Below are 23,709 nucleotides of genomic sequence, written 5' to 3' on the forward strand. Positions count from 1 at the left end.
GTGACAGGCCTCTCGGGCCTAGTATTCTTAGACCGAAACCCAAGCAGGCTGATGGTCCGGGGAGCGTCGCTCGTAGAAATACCCGAGCGTTCGGTGGAATGTATAAATTCAGGACGCTATCTGGAAAGCACGGGCAGGACATAAAACATTCATTTTTGTAAAATTGAAACAATTTATCTTCCATTCTTGAGCAGATGGGAGGGTGAATTGAGGTTGATTTTTTTTCGCCCCGGTGGCCCTGCCGCAGGAAATAGGAGCATCCTGGCCCCCGGCACCGTTTAAAATAAGTCTCCTGGTACTGCGAGTGGACTCATCGGAGAGAACCCTGTGCTGCTCTTGCCCTCCCCTGGGGGGCGGGGAGTACTGTAGGGGGGCTGCAGATGTTTGCCACTGGGGGAAGGGTCGGATGAAGACGTGTCCCCTCAGTCCTGGAGGAAGGGGTGTGCAGAGAAGCAGGTGGGGACCGCAGGGTGCCCCTGTCTCATTTACAGCTGACCCCGGATGTCCAGGGTGTCATACGCGCTCCACATTGTGCTCTTTGAAACCTGAATTTACCTGGTTGAGTTATTGCCACTACCCATCTGCCACTATAAAGCCTGGCCATCGGCCACTCGACCTTGAATCAGCGTCTCCGCCTCTCTCTACTGACTGGGCCCTCGATTTCCCAGTCAGTGAAATTCGGGGATCCTTTATGATGTACTGTACTCAGGCACTAGGCAGCACACCCATTCTTGTTTTTATTGGAGGGGTGGTCCTCTGGTAAGAGATGCCCTCCAGGGGGCCGGAGGACACCGCCTCTTGCTTAGGAAGGGCCCTGAAGTCTGGCTGTGCTCCTGTCACTGGGAGGACCTTGTCAAATGCACAGATTCTGGGGCATGCCCCAAAACTATGAACTTAAAATCTATGGGGGTAGGTTGGAAATCGGCACTTTAAATAAACTCCCCGGATGATTCTTCTGTATTCGCTCCATGAACTGGCATCAGGGCTTTCCAGTGACCAGCGAGTCACATTTACTAAGGCACATTTTGCTCGTGTGTCATCCTGAGTAACCAGGAAGGTTAAGAGGGAGCAAAGGGCCTTGCCAAAAATGGCAGAGCCAGGGCCAGCACAAGCCCATCACGTGTCTCTGTGCAAACCAGAGAAAGGTGCCCATCTGGACACCTGGATACCTGTAGCCTTCGTCCGGGTTTCCCCACTTCAGTGAGCGGGCTCTGGGTTCCAGCTCTCGCTCGCCCTCCCAGCCAGGGACACCTATCTGCTGGGGACGGAGTGTCTCTCTGTGCCGAGTGGACTGACCACACACTGTGCAAATGGGTCCAGTCATGTTCTCCCGGGAAAAATCCCCAGGAACAAGCGTTTCCCAACCCCGCTGGGCGACCTGTCCTACTAATCAGGGCTGAGGGGTCCCTGTGGGTGGAGACTCACTTTCCAGCCCTAAGTTCCTGTCGCTTCACCCAGGGAGGGGTCAGGTCTCCTCCTTCAGGCCCATATTTCTGCTGGAATCAGGTTATCTCGGGGGCTCCTAGAGAGAGAAGGAACTGGGAACTTTGGGTTGAATTCTTAGAGCTTCCTTCTTTGATTTTGACATTGAAATTGGTGAAATAAAAAAAAGGGTCTTTTCATTAACTCCTGGGAGCAAAGAGGGAGAGGGAGGTCAAGAGAAAGGGGGGGAAGAAAAGAAGAAAGAGAAATAAAGGAAATACAAATACACTGGAAACCCTTGCTAGGAATCAGTGAGTCAGTGAAGAATAATTAGAAAATTCACACACATATAGGGGGAGAAAGAGAGGGAGAGAGAGACAGAAGGAGAATAACGAGAGCTAATGGGAAGATAACCCCATTTGTGCATGGCATGGCAAGGACCGGAGCTGGGCTCAGACCAGGAGGTTGGCCTGCAGTGTGTGCAGGGGGGAAAGGGGGGGGGCGCATGTCTGGAGATAAAAAGGCGGTGACGGGATGGCCAGCAAATCCCGTCTGAGGGGCTGGAGGAAGGTGAGTGGCATCAGGACATGTGCGTACGGGCAGGAAAAGAAAAGCCAGATGATGAGCTAGAGACGGGCAAAGGACAGTCAGGAGATGTCACATGTCACACAGGACAGCCTGTCTGACGCCATCTGAGTCACGTCGGAAGAGACTTGGGGCAGGTCGCAGGAGGCCAAACGCTGCCCAGGACAAGGCCTGCGGTCGGAGGTCTGGCTGAGCGTTCTAGTCACCGTTCTGCAATGGCCCAGCATGTGCACGGTAACCGGAAGTCTCTGCCCATTTGCAGGGCCCAGGAGGAGTGAGGATGGGTTTGGGGTCATTTTGAATAAACAGCGGAAACTGACCTCTGCTCACCCCCCAGGCCGAGGCGTCCGGCCCCTGGGGCGCCAGTCACTGCCCTGGGAACGGTCCCTCTCGCCAGGTCAGGATGGCACCATACAAGCAGGTCCTGAACAATCACTTCCCCCGGGTCAAGCATGCATGTTGAGTGGGGCAGAGAGACTGAGGCCGACCATGACCAACACCTTCCTCAGCCCTGAGCAGATGAGGAAACCGAATTCTACGGCGTGGGGCATTTGCTCCTTACCCTGAGTCAGATTCCCTAAGCAGTCACTCCTTGGGGGGGCGGTGAGCAGCGGGGAGGAACTGCCGAAGCAGCACAGAAAGATAAGCAGCTGGGACGATGAAAACAGTATTAAGGCGGTGTGGGCAGCGTACAAGGGTATGTGTGTGTGTACGCATGCATGTGCGTGTAAACTAATCTGAAGACATCATGGTAAGTGCGTGGCCTCTGCAGCAGGTGGTATAAGGAGGAGGTGTCCTTGTGAGCAGGGCCACCCCTGACAACAGCTTCTAACCCCTTGGAGAAATACCTGCTCCTTTCGCACAGCGGGTCCCGCCCTGTCTCATGAATTAACACTGTATCACCATCCCCAGCACTGAAATCGAGTGATATGTGACAGGCCTCTGGTGGGGAATCTCCTTGGAGGTGCTCTCTGTATCTGAGGCCCCCAAATAAGAAATCAGACCGTTATTTACTGGGAATTTTCACATGCGGGAGTTTAATCTAATATTGGTATTCTGGAAAACGTAGCTGGGGGGCCCTTGGGTACACTTCTAATTTAACCAAAAAACCACTTTTACAGCCTTTCTTAACATTCTCCAAAGTAGCTAAATAAGCTGTTTTTCCCTCCTCTGATATTTTCACGTAAATCAATCTCTTGCCTCCTCCACTCTCATTTATTGTTTTCATTTCTCATCCGTGAAAGTTTTCAATTTGTCCTTGCTGCTCTTAGCCAACACGTACCTAACCGACCCCAACAGAGCCCGGCTGTGTCTAGGGAGGGCGGCAATGGGAGGCTGAGGCACCATCCAGAGGAGTCACGGGGGTCGGGCAGAAACGTGGCAAGGCCCACTGCTGGGGTGGAACCCTTCGATCCCCGCCCACCGTCGCCTTTGGGAACAGAGTCGCCGGCAGCTGTGGCAGGGACTAATTTTGTTGCCAATCTCCACGACCAAGCATGTAACCTCACACATCCTATGTTCTCATTAGAAATCTGTCAGCCATGACTTTGTGAAATCTTTTTTTAGCCATTTTTCCTTTTGGTGAATAGACGCTTCCCATGTAAAGAGTTCAATGACTTTACAATCTGCCACCTGGATCCTGTCACCTGGGGGAGCCCCAGTGACCGGCTTCCCCACCCAGATCCACACACAAATGTCTCACTCGGCTTTGCTCCTCCTTGGCCATTTTTGGAAGAACCAGAGTCAGCAAAAAAAAAAAAAAAAAATTTGCGAACTCCTTGATTCACATGCCTTGTATGTACGGTCCCCAGTTCCCTGTCACACTTTGCTGGTTGGCCTTGAAAACTTTTATCTACAGGATAACTTGTGGACTATGCTTTACTTACAGAATGAGACCGTCTCAGGAGGTTTTGTGTGTGTGTGTGTGCGGTATTTTTTCTTTCTTTTCAGGATTATGTCACATTATTTTGAAGGGTTCAGAAATATAATGTATTGCAAGGGAATGCCCCACCAAATACACAGACCCCTTGAAACCTGTCCCTCCTGCCAACCACTCGGCAGGCAAATACGTGGACCATTAATGTCCAAGAGCAAGACTTGCTGAGATCCACTGCTGCTCTGCCCTCTCAGCCTCCTCCGTCTCTGTCAGCTGCACTTGTAAGTTAACACCGACCTATGTATATGCCATTCCTGGAAACACCATGCCCCTCCTGTCCATGCCCTGACATGCTGACTTCCCTCTGCTTAGCAGGACCTTTATTACCTGTGAAATAGGCAAGTTCAAGATCTGACTTCTCCACGAAGACCTACTCCAGATTCTTGGGTGATGCATAAGTCAGCCCTTAAACTGCAAGCCCACAGGCCTTCGCGCCCAAAATCACTAGTTTTCAGAATTTACTGCAATGTCTTGTCATGTGCCCGCTGATCTAGCTAGATATTAGTGCTTCCAGAGCAGACACCACACTGTTCTTCTTATAATCCGTAACCTCGCTGACCCATGGCCACAACAGGTAATGGAGGGAGTATGTGTTGTGTTGAAAACACGAACGAGAGAGTAAATGGCTTGTACAGGTGGAGGGATTTCTGTAAACAAATCAGTATGTGCACACACATGCACACACATGCACACACACATGCACATAGCCCCCCACCCCCGCAGGTCCGGGTAAACTTGAGCGTGAGGCAGAGGCTGGGTACAGGTGTAACCCGTCTGCCTCCCAGAATCACCCATTTGCAGTTTGTTGTATTGGTGCCCTTGATCAATTTTCTTGCTTGTCTGAAAGTCAAGAATGCCTCTCAGTGTGGTCCTCCCGGTCCATTAACCAGATTTGGCACAAGGGAGCCCATTTTCACTGCTACTGCCCTAGGATTCGCCTGCTCTGCGTCAAAGGAATGCTCGGCTATTTTAACGCACGCCATTCGAGAACACCCGGTGACGAGCACGTAGACACACGCTGCCTACCTGGGCCTTCTAGAACATTCAATGAGATATGCAGGAAAATGAGGACTGCCACTGATTTCCCCATAATATCCCAGTACGTATCATGAGTTGGCAATCTGTCACACAGTTATCAATTCAAGTGACAGTCTTCACGTTCCAATCAATTCAGATTAATTTTGTAAGAATCATTCGAGGGAGCCTGGCATCGGGTCCCTGATTTAAATAAAGATGTATGACATCTTCCACTTTTCATCTATCTTGTCATTCTATGAGGAAAATGCTATCGTCTGTCTGTCTCTTTTTTATGTACATACAAACGATGCTGCTTATCACTCTCGGTTCCATTAACCTCAAGACACTCACTTTCCACCCCCTCAGAACAGTTGCTCCATTATTTTATTAGTGTCCAAAATGAGACCTCGTAGACAGTGATGATCAGCGAATAATGGGAATTAGAGATGGAAATGACATATTAGGTCTCCTTGTCTGTTTCCTGGGGCTAATGTTCTCGTCAGTCAGTAACTCAGTACTTGCGCCTTATTTGAAATGACACCCACGTGGGGCCTCCACCATTCATGCCCCTGGAGGCTCTTGTCTGCATCCTAAGACTGTCCCTTCACCATAGCCGGAGGGACTGGCCTTGTACAGTGACGGAGTGAGGTCAGACCCATCCTCACACTACCTGTCTACAAGGCAAGGGCTATGGAGGCTTGAGTCTTTAGCCCCCGAATTCAGTCATGGTGGACAGCCAGCCCGGACCAGTCAGGGCAAGAAGTGAAATGGTATTTTCTCCAGCAGTAAGTTTGCAGGCTAAGAGAGAGAGAGCTGGTTATCCATCATCCTTTACAATATTTTACTCAATAAGAATCATAGCCAACTGAGATTCTCAGCCATCATCGCATAAGTAAGACTCCCGCCTCCCCGGAAACTATGCAAACATCCCAGGGGTCAGAGAGAAAGAGACCCTCTTTATTCAGGCTCTGATCGTCATCTGCTAGCCGGGTCCTCTGCCCTCCCTGACAATCTCCCCAGAACATTCCACTCCATATGCATCTAGCCTCCTGCAAACATCTTCCTCTCGGGGTGGTGGGCAGCCTCTCTGATTCGATCTCAGATGCGGTGGAAATGCAGCCGTCCATCATTTTCACGAAGAGAAAAATTTCATGGCGCTCTGACTTACCCAAGCTTTCTGACCCGTGACTCAGATTTCCTTTCTCTACCTTCGTTCCCCCTTGTCCTTCTCCCTCAACCTCAACCCGTTCCAGAACATTTGCCCTCTTCTAACGTCTGCGGGCATTCATCACGCTCTGACTTAGTCATCAGCTGGCCAAGTTCTCCGAGTTGAGTTCCAGCCCTTTGTCATCAATCACTCCCTTGAGCTATTCAATCATTTTTATTGCTCTTCTCCAAACTCTCACCCATTTGTCTCCATATTTATTGCTCTGAGAGTCCAGAACTACATTCAATATTCTAGGCTCAGTCTCATCAGAATCAGACAGAGGGGGCTGAGTCCCCCAGGGCAGTGTGGGAAATGACAATGGCTTCTTTCTGGCTGCTTGTTGGGCTGCAAACTCAGTTCTGATCTGCAGGCTGAGCCATCACCCCGCCGTGGCGTTTGCCTTGATTTCTTTCTAGTTGCCCCTTCTCCACTGATTGCTGTTATTAGTTAGTGTTCATTGACCCCTTTCTCCTTCCACTCCCTTCCACAGCCCAGCCAATGCAGAAAGCGAGCTCTCGGCAACCCAAACAAAGCAGGAAGTTGCTTGTAAAAAACAAGAGTATTGGTGGTGGTCGCACTGCGACGTCAATGTGCGTAATGCCACTGAACTGTATACTTAAATATGGTTAAAATAGTGAAATTGATGTTAGGTGCATTTTATCTCAATAAAAACTCACCAAACAAAAAAAAATTTTTTTAAGCGACAGACAAGGTGACTTTTTCGTCCTGATCAAGCGTGCTAGGAAAGCAAAGGTCTCACAGAGAATTGGTTACTGGGAATCAGGCAAAAATACTCTTCGTCAACCCCAAGGACGCCCTGAATCTTTGCATTTCACCCCTGTGGACAGTCTCCCGGCGTAAACATGTAAACCCACCCCCATCAGCCATGCAAAGTTCGCTGAGCCCCGAGAGAGCCGTACAGGAGCCTGTGTGGAAGAGAGAAAGACAGCTTGGCGTTCAGGCCCCAGCTGCAGGGCTGTGAGGCAGAGGTGCCTTCTCTGGACTCACCAATGGAGCAAACGCTGATAGGGACGTCACTGGGATGGTACAACTCGGGAGAGGCGCTCTGACATTCCTACCCATTTGCCGCTCAGACCATAAGCAGCCTTCGGCTCTGCTTCCTGACACATGGTGGCTGAACGCCCGCCGGGCCCACGTGCTGCGGTGACGACGCTGCGGACTCGCCATCCCCTACTTACCCCTGGTTTGTCCCCCATTCATTCCGAATGCAAAGGTGCTTGTGCACTGGATCCTTCATGTACCCTTCATAGCAGAGGCACTCCCCTTAGAGGCAGGGCGAGGAGGGGGGGAGAGAAACACAGAGCAATTGATTAGCATGTGTGTGCTGGGGCAAATGAAGGTGCAACAATCAAACGGAGGCCCTAGCAGCGTCACGGAGGAGACCCCATCGCCGTCTCCACTGCCCACAGGGGTGAACACCACCCATCCCTCCAGTTCCCATTACGCGGTAATAATATTCACCACTATGGCAATCCACCATTGACAAGGCCCCTCCTGTGTGTTCTCTGTAAACACAAAGGCAAGAACTCTGGAGCAGGGGGCTTTTTCCACCCGGACTTCCTCGACGCCCAGTGTCCTGAGAGGCATGTAGTAGACGAGGAATAAAATGTCTAAAGACAGCCTAAGGGCGCTGTGTCATCCAAATTTCTGAGAATCCTGAAAAAAGTAGCTACTATTGGCTCTGCTGTGCAGATGGGGGAAACGGAGGCTTGGAAAATGAAGGGGTCTGGAGACAGCTTGTAAATGGCAGGTTTAATACTTCAGTCTATGTGTGTCTGACTCCAGACCTTGAGTCCCATCACTCCGTGTAGTTAGCCCACAGAACAACCGCCCCAGAGGAGGCTACTTACATGAATTACATTTTTGTGGGAACTGGGGGGTTTCACAGTAAACCAGCTAATCGTCTCGGCTGGTAAATGGAAGGGTTACCCACAATTCTCTGTTTCTTCGGGACATTACTGTGCTTCATTACCATCCGTTGTTTCACTGGTACACCAAGACGTCCACGACCCCTCTGACACTGTACGCGAAACTGGGTCTGTGCGTCTTCCCGTGGATGACTTGCACGGCATTCACCGGATTCACAAGTAAATCCAAGGGCCCCACAGGATTACGAATCATTGCTCTACTTAGGCCTAATCTTGAAGGAAGTGGTTGCTGCTTCCCCTGAGGCCAGTCCCACTAAAGCGCCCTGTTAATGCTTCCAGGGGTTGTTTGTTTCATCGGGAGGGTGGGACTTCCTGAAACTTGTAGGTAACAAAGGTGCCAGCAGGCTCTAAAGGAGATGAGGGGCACACAGTTTCTTTATCTCTCTAGCAAGAGACACTTAACAGGGATATAAATAGAGTAATAGCTTTGAGCGCTATTTTCTCTTTCCAGAGACAAAAAGCAATACAAGTGCTGAGGAAAAGGGCCGAGTGGGCTCTGAGCAGGCTGTGTATAGGATCTTAGCTCAACCGTCTACTCCAAGACTGACCTACAAGCCGCTGGCCATTAGGTCTCACTACCAGGTGACATGCATTGCCTTCCCCCACACCTGCCCGAGGTGCTCAAGGCTGGGGTGAAAATGAGCAACTTCTTAGTTTGTAGGGGACCCACAGCGGGTAAAGGTGTCCCCTGTATGGCAAATTCAGGCTTCCACACGGTCTAGATCATCGGAGGCTCTAATTAACTGGCATCAGCGGCGCCGAGTTGGACTGAGGAATGGCTGGGCAGGTATGAGTCGGACACAGGGCAACACAGCTTGACATTAGGTAATGACAAGGCTTTCCCCTGAAGACTGCATCTACCGATTCCAAAGAAAGCATGAACTGGAGACCATAAGCTATACAAGGGCAAGAGCAAGGTTAGCTTTCCCCCCATGTGAGTAGATCTTTTATAAATACTGTGTAATGGAAAATAATCACATTAACTAGTTTGCCCTGAACTTACAGATACGACTGCTCACACCTCACCCTAAGATGCGGATCTCTGAGCCAATTCATGGGTCAAGGACCCGCTATGCTTCTCCCAGAAGGAGATCATTTCCTACATGTCCTTGGGGACAATGGACATGAGATGTTATTAACAGGAATTAACCTCAAGCGGCTGTCAAACCCATTACTCTACTCTCTTACAATGGCCTTGGTGGGATGCCCTGCCTGGAATTAAAGATTGAAGAAAACAGAAGTCCTTCTTCCACGTTTGCTATCTAGTTCCCAGAAAACACGTAAACGAAAGTACAGCAACTACCCAGAGGTCAAACAGAGGCCGATTTTCCTAAAGCGGCCACCACCTACCAAGTGTAGGCACATTCGCCTTTCTCAAAGTGCCTTCCCAGTCATTATCTCCTTATGAGGTTTCCTTCATTTGTCACCGTGTGGGGACACGCGGCTGACAGGAGAGAAAGCTTTTCCCCACATAATGTCACATGCAGCTCAAAGCCAGAGTGACAGAGAGGTTTTCAAACACATGCGTGAGAGTTTAAGGACATCCAAAAATCTGCCTGTCAAATGATCCTCATTTGCAGGACCCACCAAACCTTCCGCTCCTGTGTTCCTCCTCAGTTTGGCCGTCTCACCCGTGGAGGAGAGATGGGGCTGGAGGAGGAGCATCGTTGCTATGGAAACCCACGGCAGCATCTCGAATCGGAGAGGGGTTTCGTGGTAGCACCAGCTCTGGTAGCTGTGAATTTTAAAGACCCCACGAGGGTGCTGGATACCCCCCTAAGCTGGAAGTGTTATAGTCTTTGCACCTGCTGTGACAGATGGCGGGCACACACAACGTGCTGACTGCGTGGAAGTGTTCACAGGATCCAACAGGAAGGCATGGCGTGGCCACGGAAAAGGGCCGGACCGGAACAGAGGCACTCAGGGAAAACCTCACTGCCAGAGAGCAGAAACCCACCAAGAGGAGATTCATGCATCTCCTGGGCAGGGCTACACAATTTGTGCTTGGTACCCTGAAGGAAGCCACCTTGAGGGACCCTATGTGATGGACAGAGCCTTCGGTCACTTCGCACTCACAGCTGAAGGGCTGAGGAATAAACCCCACGGAAGGATCAGAGAAAGGCCTTGACGCTAGGGCCCCTCGGCTCTGACCCGGCTGACCATGGGTCCTCCATGACATAAATGCAGATGAAGGCTGAAGTGTCTGAGTCGCCGCTAGCCTTCAGGTAGCTGACTGCTCTCATTAAATAGAATTGGGTGTGTTTCAGCTGGAAAGGGAAATTTTCACAAGACACCTGGATGTGGGCAATACCAAATTGCTTGGGCTCCTTCCTTGTGAAGACAGAAGGCAGAAGCCAGGCCCGGAGTCAAACACTCCCATGCAAGTCTGGGGGGGGGGAAGACATAGGGCAATATGCCTGACGCACATCCGGAGAGAAGGTGCTTTAATCGAGCCACAAAAGGGAGTTTGAAGTGAGCGGCACTTCGGGTGATGGGGACAAAACAGGAGCTGTGCCTCCTCGCGCATTTGGGTTAAACTAGAGAAAGCTAGACAAAGACAGGAATTATCTCAGAGAACACCAAGAGGAGGAGGGCTAGACTGAAGTAAAAAATACTGGTCCAACAACCCTCACCAGATTTCACACCTTTCCAATGGCTGGGACTGGCTTACAGAAAGGTCCAGGACAAAGGAAACTCGGGGGAGCGAACTTCTTGGGTGGTGATGGAAACCCGATTCAGCTTGGAAGCTGCGCTCCTTGCAGACCCGCACACCCGCACGTCTTGAATGGGAGTGAAGGTCTGCGGTGAGGAGTGACAGGACCGGGGAAGTGACATGGGCGTGGGGAGCCTCCACAGCTGCCCGGGTGGCAAGCGCAAAGGCCAGGAACAGAGGGCAGAGACAAGTCAATGAAATCCAGTCTGTGTCACCACCAAAACACGATCAAACAAGCACAGGACCGCAACAGAAACCCTTGCAAAGTACGGGAAAAGGCGACCTCTGGCTGGATCCAGTTGGGCATAAAGCCTTGCAACCTTAGGGGGTTTGCTATGTGCGCTTGGCAAACGGCTGGTAGGCACTGAGAGGAGAACTCAAGGTGCCTTATGCCCCTCCCAAAGGGCAGGGTCGCTAGCATGTAAGAGGGAGGCTGCCATGGAAAACAGATCGGCAAGCCACCTCGGCTCAGCTTCTCCCAGACTCCTGAAACATCTCCAGAAAGTCTACTTAAGCCACACTCTGTAAATTGGGCAGGCGATACAAAGGGCCACATAACAACATTCACTATCCTTTGCTGTCCCTGGTATACTAGGTTTCCATAGCTTCTATAGAACGTTCCCACAAACTTAGCACTTTAAAACAACGTGAGTTTATCACTCTGCAGTTCTGTAAGTCAGAAGTCTGACAGGGGTCTCCCAGGGCTGAAATCAAGGGGTTCTAGGAGCATGTGCACTCCCTGGTTCCAGCCCCGCACCCACCACCTTCAAAGCCAGCAGCGGCCGGTGGGGGTCCTGCTCACACCTCGTTACCCTGGCCTCCTGTTCTGCCTCCCCCTTTCTGTTTTAAGGACCCCTGTGGTCACACTGGGCCCACCTAGTTAATCCAGGATCCTCTCGTTATTTTAAAGCCACTTGTTCGGCAACCTTAATTCCACCTGCAACTTTAATGCATCTTTTCCACAGAACAGACCAGGTTCACCGGTTCTGGGGACGAGGATGGGGACAGCTCTGGGGGCCCATTATCCTGCCTGCCACACCAGGTGCCGCGCCACCGCGACGGTAATGAGCACACACAGGCGTCGCGCTAGGCCGCTGGGGAAGTGTGCCTGAGGAAAGCTCCGGGCACCCGAGGCTGCTCCTTTGCAGAGACCGAGTGCCTGTTTGTCTGCTTGTTCATGTGCATGTGAAAAAAAAAGTATTCACGTGCACCTGCACAGCTGCACACACATGTATGGGCGGGCCTCTCAGCACGGCTGGGAAAGCACATGTCCAGACACCATGGCGTTTCCAAATGAGTTAGCTGGGGGACTGCAAAAATAACGTCGGCTTGACTTGCGGCCAATTCCCACACTCGGCTCTCGGGAGAAAGGCTCTAGGAGCGAGTGTGGGAGGCGATAAAGTTTCTCACCGACGAGCACGTGGGATGACCACATCGTCCCATGTGCAGAGACAAGTAGGGCGGGAAGGGGAGCGTTTCCCCTTCTCAGTGTTCAAGTCTCGGCACCAGCGCCTCTCAGGTGGGACCCCCTCCCCTGAAGATGCGGAGCCTCGGTCCTGTGGTGGGGTTGGGGCTCTTCCATTCAGTCTCCCTCCATGGCTTTCCACTTGGAAATTCCTTAACGGTCATGGATTCTGGGAAGCCATCAGCAGGGGAGGGGCTTCCCAAAGTCACTGTCAGCAAGGCCTGGAAATGAGACATCCAGGTGACCTCCCGGAGAAGAGCAGCTTCCTGAACTCCTGGCTCCGGAAGCCGTGATGCTCGGTCAGGGTAGCTGCTGACACAGTTTTGAATGACAAGCGTGTTGGGTCAGACGTGTCTGGGGAAATTAGTGCAACCCTTTACAACCTCACCTGTGCTCTGATTTCAGGACGGGTATGGCACAGGCTCTGCCGAGGGTCCCTGTGGGATTCCGGGCACCTCAAGTGCCCTCTTAGGGAATTCAAGCATCGATCTAAAGTAGGGGAGCAATTGATCCCAGAGACCCCTCCAAACTGCAAACACCAATGCCTTCTTTCCACACATAATGAAAAGTGCTTTCTGCCCTTGAAAAGCCCAGCTTCTGCTTCCAGAGCCCTCTGGAAACCAGGCTCTTCTCAGAAGTGAGTTTAACCACTGAGGTTGTCACAGGGTCTCCGCATTCAGGTCAGCGGGGGGACGAGAGTCCAGCTCAGTGGCAGGGAGGGGCCTCCCCTGTGTGACGAGCTCTCTTCCTCAGGGGCAGGCCGGTGTGGGGCCTGGTGCATCTGTGTGGTCCGGCGTCTGCCTGACAGCGTGGGATGAGCAGCAAGTAAGCACAGCCTCAGACGTCAGATGTTCAAAATGCTGTGCTTTCTGCTCCATATAGGACCTGGGATCTGTGTGACGGGCCCACGTGCCGACTGGCAGACCTAAGAAGGCGAACTTGAGATGTTGCCGTGGCCCAACACTCCCCCCCAGAGTTAGAGCAATGGACCTCAACTGAAGTAAGGGCTGAACAAATGTCTTGGATGTGACTTCTACTAATACCTCTTCACCACAGCACCTAAAAAAGATGCACCTGTCAGGGGAGGGGGGATGGTGTGTGTATGTGTGTGTGTGTGTGTGTGTGTGAGTGTGTGTGTGTGTGTAGGACGGGATACAGCACAGGAAGCTGCAGAGGTGGGCCCCTGATTCCAGCAACACCCCTCCTGAGGGTCCCAGGTAGCACTGCTTCCCCGTCCTTTGCCCTAAGACATCCTCCTCCTACTCTACCTGTGGTGCTGAATCTGCCGGAAACAGATCTTTCACAGAGAGGAGTATGATGCCCCCTTTGGATAATGAAGGGCAAGACAACCTGGAATCAGGCACCCGAATTCCTGGATCCCTTGGGGCTCAGGAAGCACTGAGTCCCAGTGTCTGACGCGTCTGAATCTGGGACGCGTCAGGAAAGCCCCCGTCCCATTGGATAACGTAACAGTCTGAAAGACGGCTCTGCCCTTTGGCCCAGGATCCCCTCGTCTGAGATTCACTGGGAGAAAATAACTTCAAAGGTGTCCTCCATTCATACAGTATTATTTATACGAATTAAAAATGTAAAGCATCCTAAACATCAAAGAATAAGAGAATTCTTTAAGTGAGCTATGATATACACATACAATGGAATACCAAATGGCTGTTAAAATTATATTATTGAGGGTTATTTAATGTTCCAGGAAAACAAAATCAAGAAAACTCAACTGGACTTAGTGTGCTCACAAGTTTCTAAAAAGATCAGGCATAGATGAAAATGGGAAGGGGGATATGAATATTTTAAAATGATTTCTGTAGGAGATAGAATAATTGATGTTCATCATTTTCTTCCAGAAGCTTTTCTAGACTTTCCAAAGCTTTCTACAATAAGCATGCATAAAAAGGCTAGCCTCAGTAGCCCATCTTCCCCGAATGGACAGTGAGTGGCTGTGAGGTCACTGACACGGACTAGTCTGGCACGGGGCTACGGTTAGCACGCTCCCACACTGCTACCGGGAGAGGACCCTACATTTTAAGTCCAACATGTTCAGAGGCCCAACCACGCGGGCAGCCAGCACAGTCTGGGTTCCCAATCCCGATGGGACGACAGGGAGGGATGGCCTGGGTTTTGAGGGGGTGATTGCAAGAGGCGTGGTCTCTGACAGTTACCCGCTGCCCGGTGCTCCCGCCTACCAGTTTCGGGGTCGCATTGATGTTCACAGGGGTCCAGCAGCCGCCGGGCACAGAGATCCATGGCCCAGGGCCCACTGGAGTTCTGCTGAGAGAACAGGACCACTTGGGCCGGGTTCAGCCAGTCACTGGCATCCAGCTGGCTTCCCTCCAGCAAGATGAAGCGGCTCCCTGCAAGGTGGGGAGAGAGAAGGCACGCCCCTGCGTGGGCATAACACACACACACAGACACACACAGATGCACCCCCCCACACATGCACACACATGCACACAAATACAAACACGCGCACCAACATGCAAACACACATAAATACAAGTACACCAACATACATATAAACACACACAAAAACACATATAAATATAGACATACACACAAACACACGTAATCACTCACACACACACACAACACGGAGGAAGGGGCACTCTGCAGATCAGCCCAACCCAGGGCCGTTCCTCCTGCCAGTCCTGAGCCATCATGAGCCCCAAGAAAGGTACCGGCAGACGGAGGTTCAGCCACTCCTTGGACCACCCCACCAGTGTCCCCTGCTGCCTGTCCCCACCTCCAGGTCCAGGGTGGACCTAAGGGTACAGGGACAGAGCAGGTCCACGATGGCCATGCCGCTGCTCCCTCAGGCCCAGTCATGGGCACTGGCACTTGTTTAGGGGGACAAAGACCTGCTGCCCGTCGTCATCTGCCATGAAACAGCCGGCCCGGGGACAGTGACCCCTCATGTCCAGCAACCAAGGGGACAGACACAAGCAGGTCAGTAAGGTGCTCTGGGCTGAACGAATTCAGGGGTTCTCAGAACCTCTGTTCCTCCCTCATGTATTGGGGTCCCCCTGGATTAAGTAAATCATTGCAACGGAGTTCTAGGCTTATAATAAGTTACTACAATCAGGAATTTCTCACCAGGGCACAGCAAACTGAGGCAGGGATGATTCTTAAACGCCTCAACTACTCCACTGAGTTTTCGCCCTCTCAAAAGCTACAAGACTCTCGGCGTCTCTCTACCTGCACCTAGTATGCTCTGCGTTTCTCCACAAAGACAGGGGCTTCTTGGAAAAAAAAAACAGAAATGGGAAACGCGAGCGAGCATAGAGATGAGGGATCTGTTCGGGGTTTCCACCTGCTTTTTGATTCTATGCGCGGACAATCCGGGTTCGCCCACAGCTTTATTTTCTTGTGTTCATTTTCCCCTCACCTATGGTCATAGGCAACCGCGACCCCGGGTTCCTCCACATCCTACTGCCCAGCCCGAAACTGTCCACGCTGGGGAGGGAGGCGCAGGCCAGGAAGGGGCTCACCATCCGCGATCAGGTGCTCGGGGACGTGCAGGGTGATTTTGACGACGAGCGGGCAGCTGACATGAGAGGAGCAGGCGAGGCCGATGACGCAGCTGGTGAGGCTGATCAGCATCAGGGTGGTCTTGTTGACGGGACTGCGGGGGGAGCCCACTGAAAGGAGGACACAGGCCAGGCGCGGGGCGGTGAAGACCTTCGGCGGAAGGCCAGCTCGGCCTCTTGCTGCCCAGCTCAACCCAGCCAGCAGGGCAGGCCGCGGGCAAACCCAGGCGGCAGATGTGTACGGCTGCACCGCAGCGCCATCTGCCCCTCACGGAACACCACGTCGTCAGCTGGAGTCAGAGGGGACTTCCCGAGGCCAGGGGCACAGAGGAACGCTAAAGGAGGGCGGTCTCCCCCTGGACACGCCTGGCTGAGCTCCAGCCTCTTGCCCAGGGGCTGCGGGACCTTGCTTGGGCCCCCGGCACTTCCCCCAGCTTCCCACAGAGGGAGCTCTCACAAATCGGCTCCGCCACTTCTGAGGAATTTCCAGAGGGTGAGGAGTTGCCCTGCTCGCGGGTTGGGAGACCTCGTCCTGTCCAGCCTGGAAGGAGGGCACTGAGCAAAGTCCACTCTGTAGCAGAAGCGGATGCTGTCGCCCCAGAAGGCTCTCCCCAGTCTCTTACCCCATACCACCTGATGGCATAAGGTCATCAGTGGAGGCTTAGTGAGAACAGAATAGGGCTGGGGAGTAAGAAACACTCACAGGTGGGTGGGGTTGGGGATGGGGAGATTTTGGTGTGTTTATTGCTTGTGGGGTTTTCTTGTTTGTTTTGGTGGAGGTAATGTTACATAAAGGCAGAAGAGAGGTGGGAAAGGAAGAAATCTACAACAAAATGCCAGGGTCCTTCGGAATTTTCCTTGCAGTCTGTGTCACTGTTCACTGTCGGTATCAATAAAAGGCACTCTCCTGCCCCACAGAGTTGTACACACTCTTTGACATTTTGAGTCCTCACCTCCTTACCGTGAGCCTACAGTCTGCACAGTCACTGCCCCGTCCACACGTCAGGGAAACAGGTCTCAAAGACGTGAGCCTCCTGGAGACGGGCACCAGTGACGACGTCTAATTATGGGCCAGGCACCAGGGTCCGGGGCCTTGTGGCTCCTGTCATTTCATGGTGACCACAGTCTCATAAGGCCACATCCTCAGAGCGACAGGCACTTAGAGAGGCCACTAAGAAGTGGGGCTGGGATCAAAGCCCAGGTCCAGCTGAGGCTCCAGCCCCCACGACAGTGCAACCTCTGGGCCCAGGGAGTCTTTGGAAACCCTGCTGTCAGGAACGCAGGGACAGTTTGGGGCCCATGGGTGCACCACCCCTTCTGGCAGCAAGTTCCCCGAATGGGTGGGTTGGCAGAGGCTGGGGGGCAGAGACTCCAGGGCGGTGGGCAGCCCCTGCATCCTCTGTCCCTGGCTGCCCAGAGAGAGCCTTCTCAGGTCCCTGTCCTCCGAGCACGGGGTCTGTTTCCCCACACTCACAATCTTGGCTCCAGCCCAGCCCTGAGCAGCAGAGCCACCACCAGGGCGTCCCTCCGCCATGCAAATGCAAATCCCAAACTGGACTCCCCACCTTCCTTCACAGCCTGCTCCCGATCCCGCTGCCCCTGCCCAGCCAAAGTCATCTACGTGGTTTCCTGAGCACCAATGTTCCTTCACGGCCAGCGCCTCCCTCCCCAACCTCCTGGCCGCTGGTGCCAACAAATCTTTTCTCCTTTTGCGTCCAGACTCCCCCTTGTCTCCATTCCTGGATGATGGCAATAGCCATCCGGTGAGATGGTGTCCCTGCCTCAACCTCCCCCCACACACCTACCCTCCACACTGCCCCAGAGGAGCTTTCGCCAAGCAGAGGGGACCAGGGCACAGGGGTTCAAAGCCTCCAATGACTCCAGCTGAAGTGTCAGGTCCACGTCCTGCAGTCAGCACCATGAGCTTTCTCCTTCCCTTCCAGCCTTCTTTCCCGAGCAAACCACAGACCCGCATCATAAGCCTCATTCTAGTCAACTAGCTCCTGCTCTCTGGCCAGACCACTCTCGCTGGTGTGGCTGTCACTTGGCACGTGTCATCTCCTCTTCCACGGCGTGCCAATCTGCTCCCTTGTCAGCCTGGTGTACACCTCCTCTTCAAGTCTCAGCTCGAACAACAGCTCCCTGTAAACACCCCCTGGAACCTTTAAGGACCAATTCTCACTCCTTCCTTGCTGTTCCTCTCGTCCTCGGTGCACCCTGTGGTCACCGCTCTTGTCACACAGCCTGACTGCGGTGTACGGGCACTTGCCACGGCTCTCCTATGCTGCAGTCACTTTCTATTCATCTCATTGTCTCCCTAGTTCTTCCACGTCGGCAACCCATCATCCAGCGTCTCTCCCTGGCTCCGAAACACCAGTTGTTCCCGCCGACCTCCGGAGCCAAGTGCAGACTCCATAACAAGGCACGTTTATGGTCCTTGCTAGCTGGACTGTTTTCCAGCCGTCCCGACTACAGAGCCGTTACGGCTGCCATACTGAAGTACTTTTGCTTCCTTGAAAATATCAGTGCTTTTGTGCCTTTAAAGCTTTTTCTAAAAGATTTTACTCTTTTACATTTATTTCTAAAGAGAGGGGAAGGGAGGGAGGAAAAGAGGGGAAACATCGATCGGTTTGCCACTCGGTATGTGTCCCAACGAGGGACCAAAAATGCAACCCAGGCGCGAGCCCCTACCAGGAACTGAACTGGTGACCTGCTGCTTTGTGGGATGATGCTCAACCAACGGAGCCACGCTGGTCAGGGCCCCTGAAGGCTTTCCCTCTGCTGGAATGCCCCTACCTCACATTCTCTTCTTTCAAGGAATTCTTTATATTGTATACAACCTCAGGGCAATCATTTTCTCCTTTTTTTCCTCCAACCTCCGAGTGCTACCAGGTAGAATAAACTGCTCTCCCTTCGAAGTATTCATTTTACTTTATTTATATTATTAAACTAAGACTTATTGTTGTCCTGTGTACTCACGCCTCCACCACTTATCACAAAGCCTGACCCATGGCAGGTAGGTTATAAAAGTTCCTGCTGACTGACGTATCCAGTTCAATTCCCCAAATACTTACAAGCATCTGTCATAGGCAAAATTCTCCACCACGCACTTTGGAAAAATAAATTAGGCATGCCCATCCCTGTGAAACTTACCGTCTAGTTAACAGCAATAAACAGTTGATGTGCTAGGAGAGCTTGGTATCTAAAATAGTTTTATGCTGTAAAGAAACTCCCTCTAATTCATTACTATGAGTTTTCTTAAACAGGTTTTTATTAAAGCAGAATGTGTCCTGCTTTGGTATGGCCTGGGCTGATGAATCTAGGTTGACTATTTGCTGTATATAAATGCACAGTGAGGATCAGAGGGTCCACATTCACGCCCCAGGGATACTGGGGCATCAGGCATTAAGCTGTCCAGAGCCCCACTGAGTGTTTGAGGAAAAGGCTAGGAAGAAGTTTTCTGCTGGTCGCTGCCAAGCCTACAGAAACTGGAATGGGGGGGTTAAAGGGATTCTTCCAGTCTCTGGGAAGAGTGCTTTCAGTACAGGGGATCTCGGGGAGGCACGATGCGGCCAAAATGCCGTTGTCTTTTGGGGGCATTGGCTGGAAATCCTACTGAACATAATAGTGTCCGGCAGAAGGGATGCTTGCTTGCGTGTGGTTGGTAGCTTAACAATATGGGCGTAATAATTTATAGTTTTCATTGGAACATGCCACCTAAAATGTTGTATGATATGCTTGAGCGTGCTGTTGTTATGTTTCAGAATGACATGCTTATGATTTTGTCATGAAGGGCTTTGTAATAGAAGAGGGGTGTTATGTGGGCCCTGTACCCTGCAATGTGACGTCACTCAAATATCCTCTATCGTGTCTCCAGGGGCCCCTGTCCGAAATTTTTTTAAAGATGAAATGTTATGGAAACCTGAGGCTGCAGTGTGGAGGGCTCTAACAGTGACAACGATGGGGATTTCACAGTCCTTTGCCAGCCACCAGAAGAAGTCCCTGTTAACATAACTTCATCTGAACGATAGCCCTACGTGTGAGGTACTGTAATCCATTTACTACGTGAGGACGCTGAGGTTCCCAGAGGTTGGCGACCTTATCTAACATCAGTAAATGGGGAAGCTGATTGGTGCTTGAACCCAGGCAGGCCTCCCTCAGTGAGGATGGTGACACCAGCCAGTCAGGGGAAGTAGCGGCCACTAGAGCCAGAGCCACACCGGAAGCCTCTAAACCCCAGGGCAGAGGGACAGCGGCAGTGGGCGCGTGGAGGGCAGCGCTGCTGGTGTGGAGCTATCTGGGACCCTGCTGGGAGAGGGGAGGGGGCTGGGAGTGTGGGCTGCGGTGGTTCTACGGGGAGGGGGTTAAAGGGCAAGTGCCATCACAGGCCTCTTCAGGGCCACCAAGGACTCCGCAGTTGCCCTGCCCACCCTCATCCCTGCCTGGCCCAATCCGAGGCCAGTGTAGCTGGGTAAGCACCGGTCCATACCCTGACCTTTCCCCCACGTAACACACTTCGTCAACTTTACTTTCTGTCTCTAAACAGCAAAATAGGACTCCCGAGGCTTCCGGAAGGAATTGAGAGTCTTCTGACCAAGAAATAGCCTTTTAAACAACTTGGAAGACTGTTTGAGAGAGCCATTATCTGGGAGAGATGGGTCTCTGAAACAGTCCACTCCAGGCTCTTCTTTCTTCCTTAGGGCAGACAACCAACTGTGGTCCAGGAATCCTTCCTACGGGAACGGGCTTTGGTGTGCAGACCCCACAGCCCGACGGCATGCCTCCCTGAGCTCCCCTGCCTCCCAGCGGCCTCAGAGCTCCTCACCCCTCCCTTCTTCCCTCCCACCCCTCTCCCTACCTCTACTGCGTCTCCTGCTCCTCGAGGGGTCGGTGTAGAAGGTCAGCTGGGGGTCGTTTTCTGTCTCTGTGCCAGAATCCCCTTCAGGGTTCAGGAAGGCGGAACCAGCTGAAACAAACAGGACCATGGCAAAGACAACATCTTCAGTCTTGTCCTCACAAAACTAAATCTTTGGGCAAGTTCAAGAGAAAAAGCGATGAAAATAAGAGCAGGCCAGCTGACAATCTGGGAGGAGTAGCCATGGGGATTGGAGCCTCCGAGACCCAGATTCACTGGCGAAGTAGGCTTTTATATGACAGCAATCACAGAGCCCTCCCTTCCCCCAGCACGCCCCCTTCCAAGGAGGGCCATTCCTGACGGCTCCCTGCTGGACAGGGATGGTGGGTGGAAAAGGAAGAAAGAGAAATGGTCCTCATTACAGATCATGATTCCGGTTCCTATCAGACCGGAATTACATCTTAAGGGACATATGCCCTTATGCCTTAATATCTAGAGGATCTTATATTTTGTCTGGTCCCAGAATCAATATGTACTGTTAATGTGAAAAAGAGAGAGAATAATAAATAAAAATAAAGAAAAATGTGTAAAGGGCCAACTCTGATGTCTTCTGAATCCTTACCATCAGAGCAAAACTATTAACATGTGATGTATACACTCTCTGGCTTTTTCTGACACAAAACCCGATAAGCATTTTTTTAATCTCCCCCTAAACATGGCATTCTGCTGCACCTTCTATCTTATAACCTCCTTTTTTCATTTAATAGATGGGTAGCAACTTTCCACATTCACAAGTACAGATCTATATTACCACCATGCGTGGCTTCGTGGTCAGCCCCTGGACCGGAGACCCGTGTGCGGGCAGTTAACCAGGTCCCTCTTGACAGCCACTGAAGCTATTTCCCGTTTTCCTCTCTTTTAGACGATGTGATGAAGAGCCTTTACACCCATCTGTGCACATTCGTCCAGTGATTTCCTAAGGATACACCCTTGCTGATGAAACTACTCAGTCATCGGGTTGGTATACTCGAGTTTTTTTGGTAAGGAGTACTCAACAGGCCCCCAGAAAGACTGTGTGCCAAAACTCATCCCCTCCAGACATGCATGAAAGTTGGGGGTCAAGGACATGAAGGGGCCCTGCCTGTGCTGGTACTCAGGAGTGCCCTTGCACACCCCAACATCAGGCCTGGGTACCTCTGGCTTTGTTGTTGATCCGCTTCCGCTGGCTACTGGAGGTATGGGACAGCAGAGTGGCCTGCTGGTGGTTGGAGTCCACGGGGCTGGTGGCGATGATGTTATCTTTGTACTTGTTCATCAGCGACAGCTTGGCATTGTCGCTCCCTGGTATAAGGAAAAGTCAGGGCAAGAACTTGAAAAGGTCAGAGAGAGTGAGAGCAAAGGAATCTGCGTAAATCAAGCACATGGAGTTTTCACAGAATTAAAATAAGGAACCTTTAAAGTGAGGGCTTGGCTGAGACAAAAATGCTTGGATTTCTAGGGGACGGCGGAGTGATGAGAGAACTGAGGTAAGAGCGATTCTAACTGAAAAGCCGAGTCGACTAACTGTGTTGAGAGGGTCACCACGTGCGGCCTTTTGACTAGACACAGGCGGCAGAGGGCTTCCGTTGGGTCGGCCAGGAGTCTCACGAGAGTGTGAATTTGAGCGACTTCAGACAGAACAGCCCCGCTGCCCGCCACAGTCTGCACCAGTCCCTAGCGCCTGACATCCAGCCCGTTCACATGTCTGAGCCCTCTGCCTGCTCCCTGAATGCACCGGACTCTGTAACCCCCGTGTATCACCTGGCTACTTGGTGGGCTCAGCACTGTGCCAGGCGCTATGGGGAACCTGAGACACTGATGACATGCCCCCTAATTTCAAGGAGTTCCCAGGTTTTAATCTTAGTAGGAAGCGGCCACTCACACAGGCTCTCGTTCTGATAACAAGCAGAACCTCGTTATTTCCCGGAGGATGGCTCACTATGTACAAAGAAGGCTCCAATCCGCTCTCGGGTTGGATGTAAAAGTGTCTCTGCTACCCGTGCAAAGTGGAGGTGGAGAGGGACCCAAATTACAGCTGTCCTGCTGATGTCCCATGCCAGAACACAGCTCTCCTCCTCTCAGGAAGAAGCTTACGCTTCGTGCCCACCTGGGAAAGGGCACCAGCACAGCCCAGGATGCATGACTGGCAGCCACAAAATCAGACACAGCTCTTTCCCACCCGCTCCCTAGCTCCCCGCAACGTGGGACAAGAGCCAAGTCGCCCACCTGGTGTGAGGTCCATGCCCGCCTTCTCGTTGCAGCCCTGCAGGGAGTCAAGGGTGCGGGTGACCTGGCTGGCGAAGTCCTCCCCTCCGTTCATGCACTCCCGCTGCAGGTGGTGGCGCAGGTCGGTGATGTCGTACTCGTAGCCGTCCAGGATGGGTGTCTCCCGGATGCTCAGGGTGCCACTGGAGTTGTGGCCCTGCACGCGGGCGTTGCGCAGGCTCTCCCGCCCGTGCCCGCCGATCAGCACCGAGGGGATGTAATGGATCTCGTTGGCCGCCTCGGCGCTGGCGCTTTTCTGGGGCTGGGGCACCCGGCGGCGTTTGCACCAGCGGCGGCGGGTGTACAGGATCATCACCAGGCACAAGATGGACAGCAGCAGCGCGATCATGCCCCCCTGGGGAGAGAGGACGGCAGATGGGGGCGGGGGTACAGTGAGCAGGCATCACTCGCCAAGCCAAGGGGCAGTCCCCTGTGAGCCGTGCTTCAGGTGAAAGAAAAACGGAACTGGGATGACCGGTGCGTCATCTCAGGGGTCTGCAGGTGCTTCCGGCTTAGCGGTCAGTTTGAATGAAGAAAGCTTTGTGATTCTGTGTGTGTGCGCGTGTATTTCCACTGCAGAAATAAGGAAGAGGGTTAGTTTGTTAAGGCATATCTGCTCCATAAAGCCACTTCCAAAATTTTTAGCGGTGGGGGGTGGGGATCTGGTTTCTTCCTCTCTCACATCTTTAGGTCAATAATCACGTATAGGTTCTAACT

At 52.3% G+C, this 23,709-nt stretch overlaps 1 protein-coding gene across 3 annotated transcripts in view; it reads right to left on the reverse strand.

The window, feature by feature from the left end:
- Window positions 1-23,709, reverse strand: part of ASTN1 (astrotactin 1) — a 273,650-nt gene that overhangs the window by 120,427 nt on the left and 129,514 nt on the right. For 2 of the 3 annotated variants that reach the window (XM_037035064.1, XM_037035061.1), the window contains exons 3-8: window positions 22,954-23,347; window positions 21,883-22,029; window positions 20,692-20,799; window positions 15,795-15,944; window positions 14,469-14,660; window positions 7,367-7,451 (exon numbers count right to left, since the gene is read on the reverse strand). In XM_037035064.1, the coding sequence (XP_036890959.1) occupies window positions 7,367-7,451; window positions 14,469-14,660; window positions 15,795-15,944; window positions 20,692-20,799; window positions 21,883-22,029; window positions 22,954-23,347 (1,076 nt within the window). The remainder of the gene's footprint in view (window positions 1-7,366; window positions 7,452-14,468; window positions 14,661-15,794; window positions 15,945-20,691; window positions 20,800-21,882; window positions 22,030-22,953; window positions 23,348-23,709) is intronic. The other variant, XM_037035063.1, reaches the window with a different exon arrangement.

The sequence above is a fragment of the Sturnira hondurensis genome, unplaced genomic scaffold (genome assembly GCF_014824575.4).
Source record: "Sturnira hondurensis isolate 20B ecotype Veracruz unplaced genomic scaffold, ASM1482457v3 Scaffold0022215, whole genome shotgun sequence".
Lineage (NCBI taxonomy): Eukaryota > Metazoa > Chordata > Mammalia > Chiroptera > Phyllostomidae > Sturnira > Sturnira hondurensis.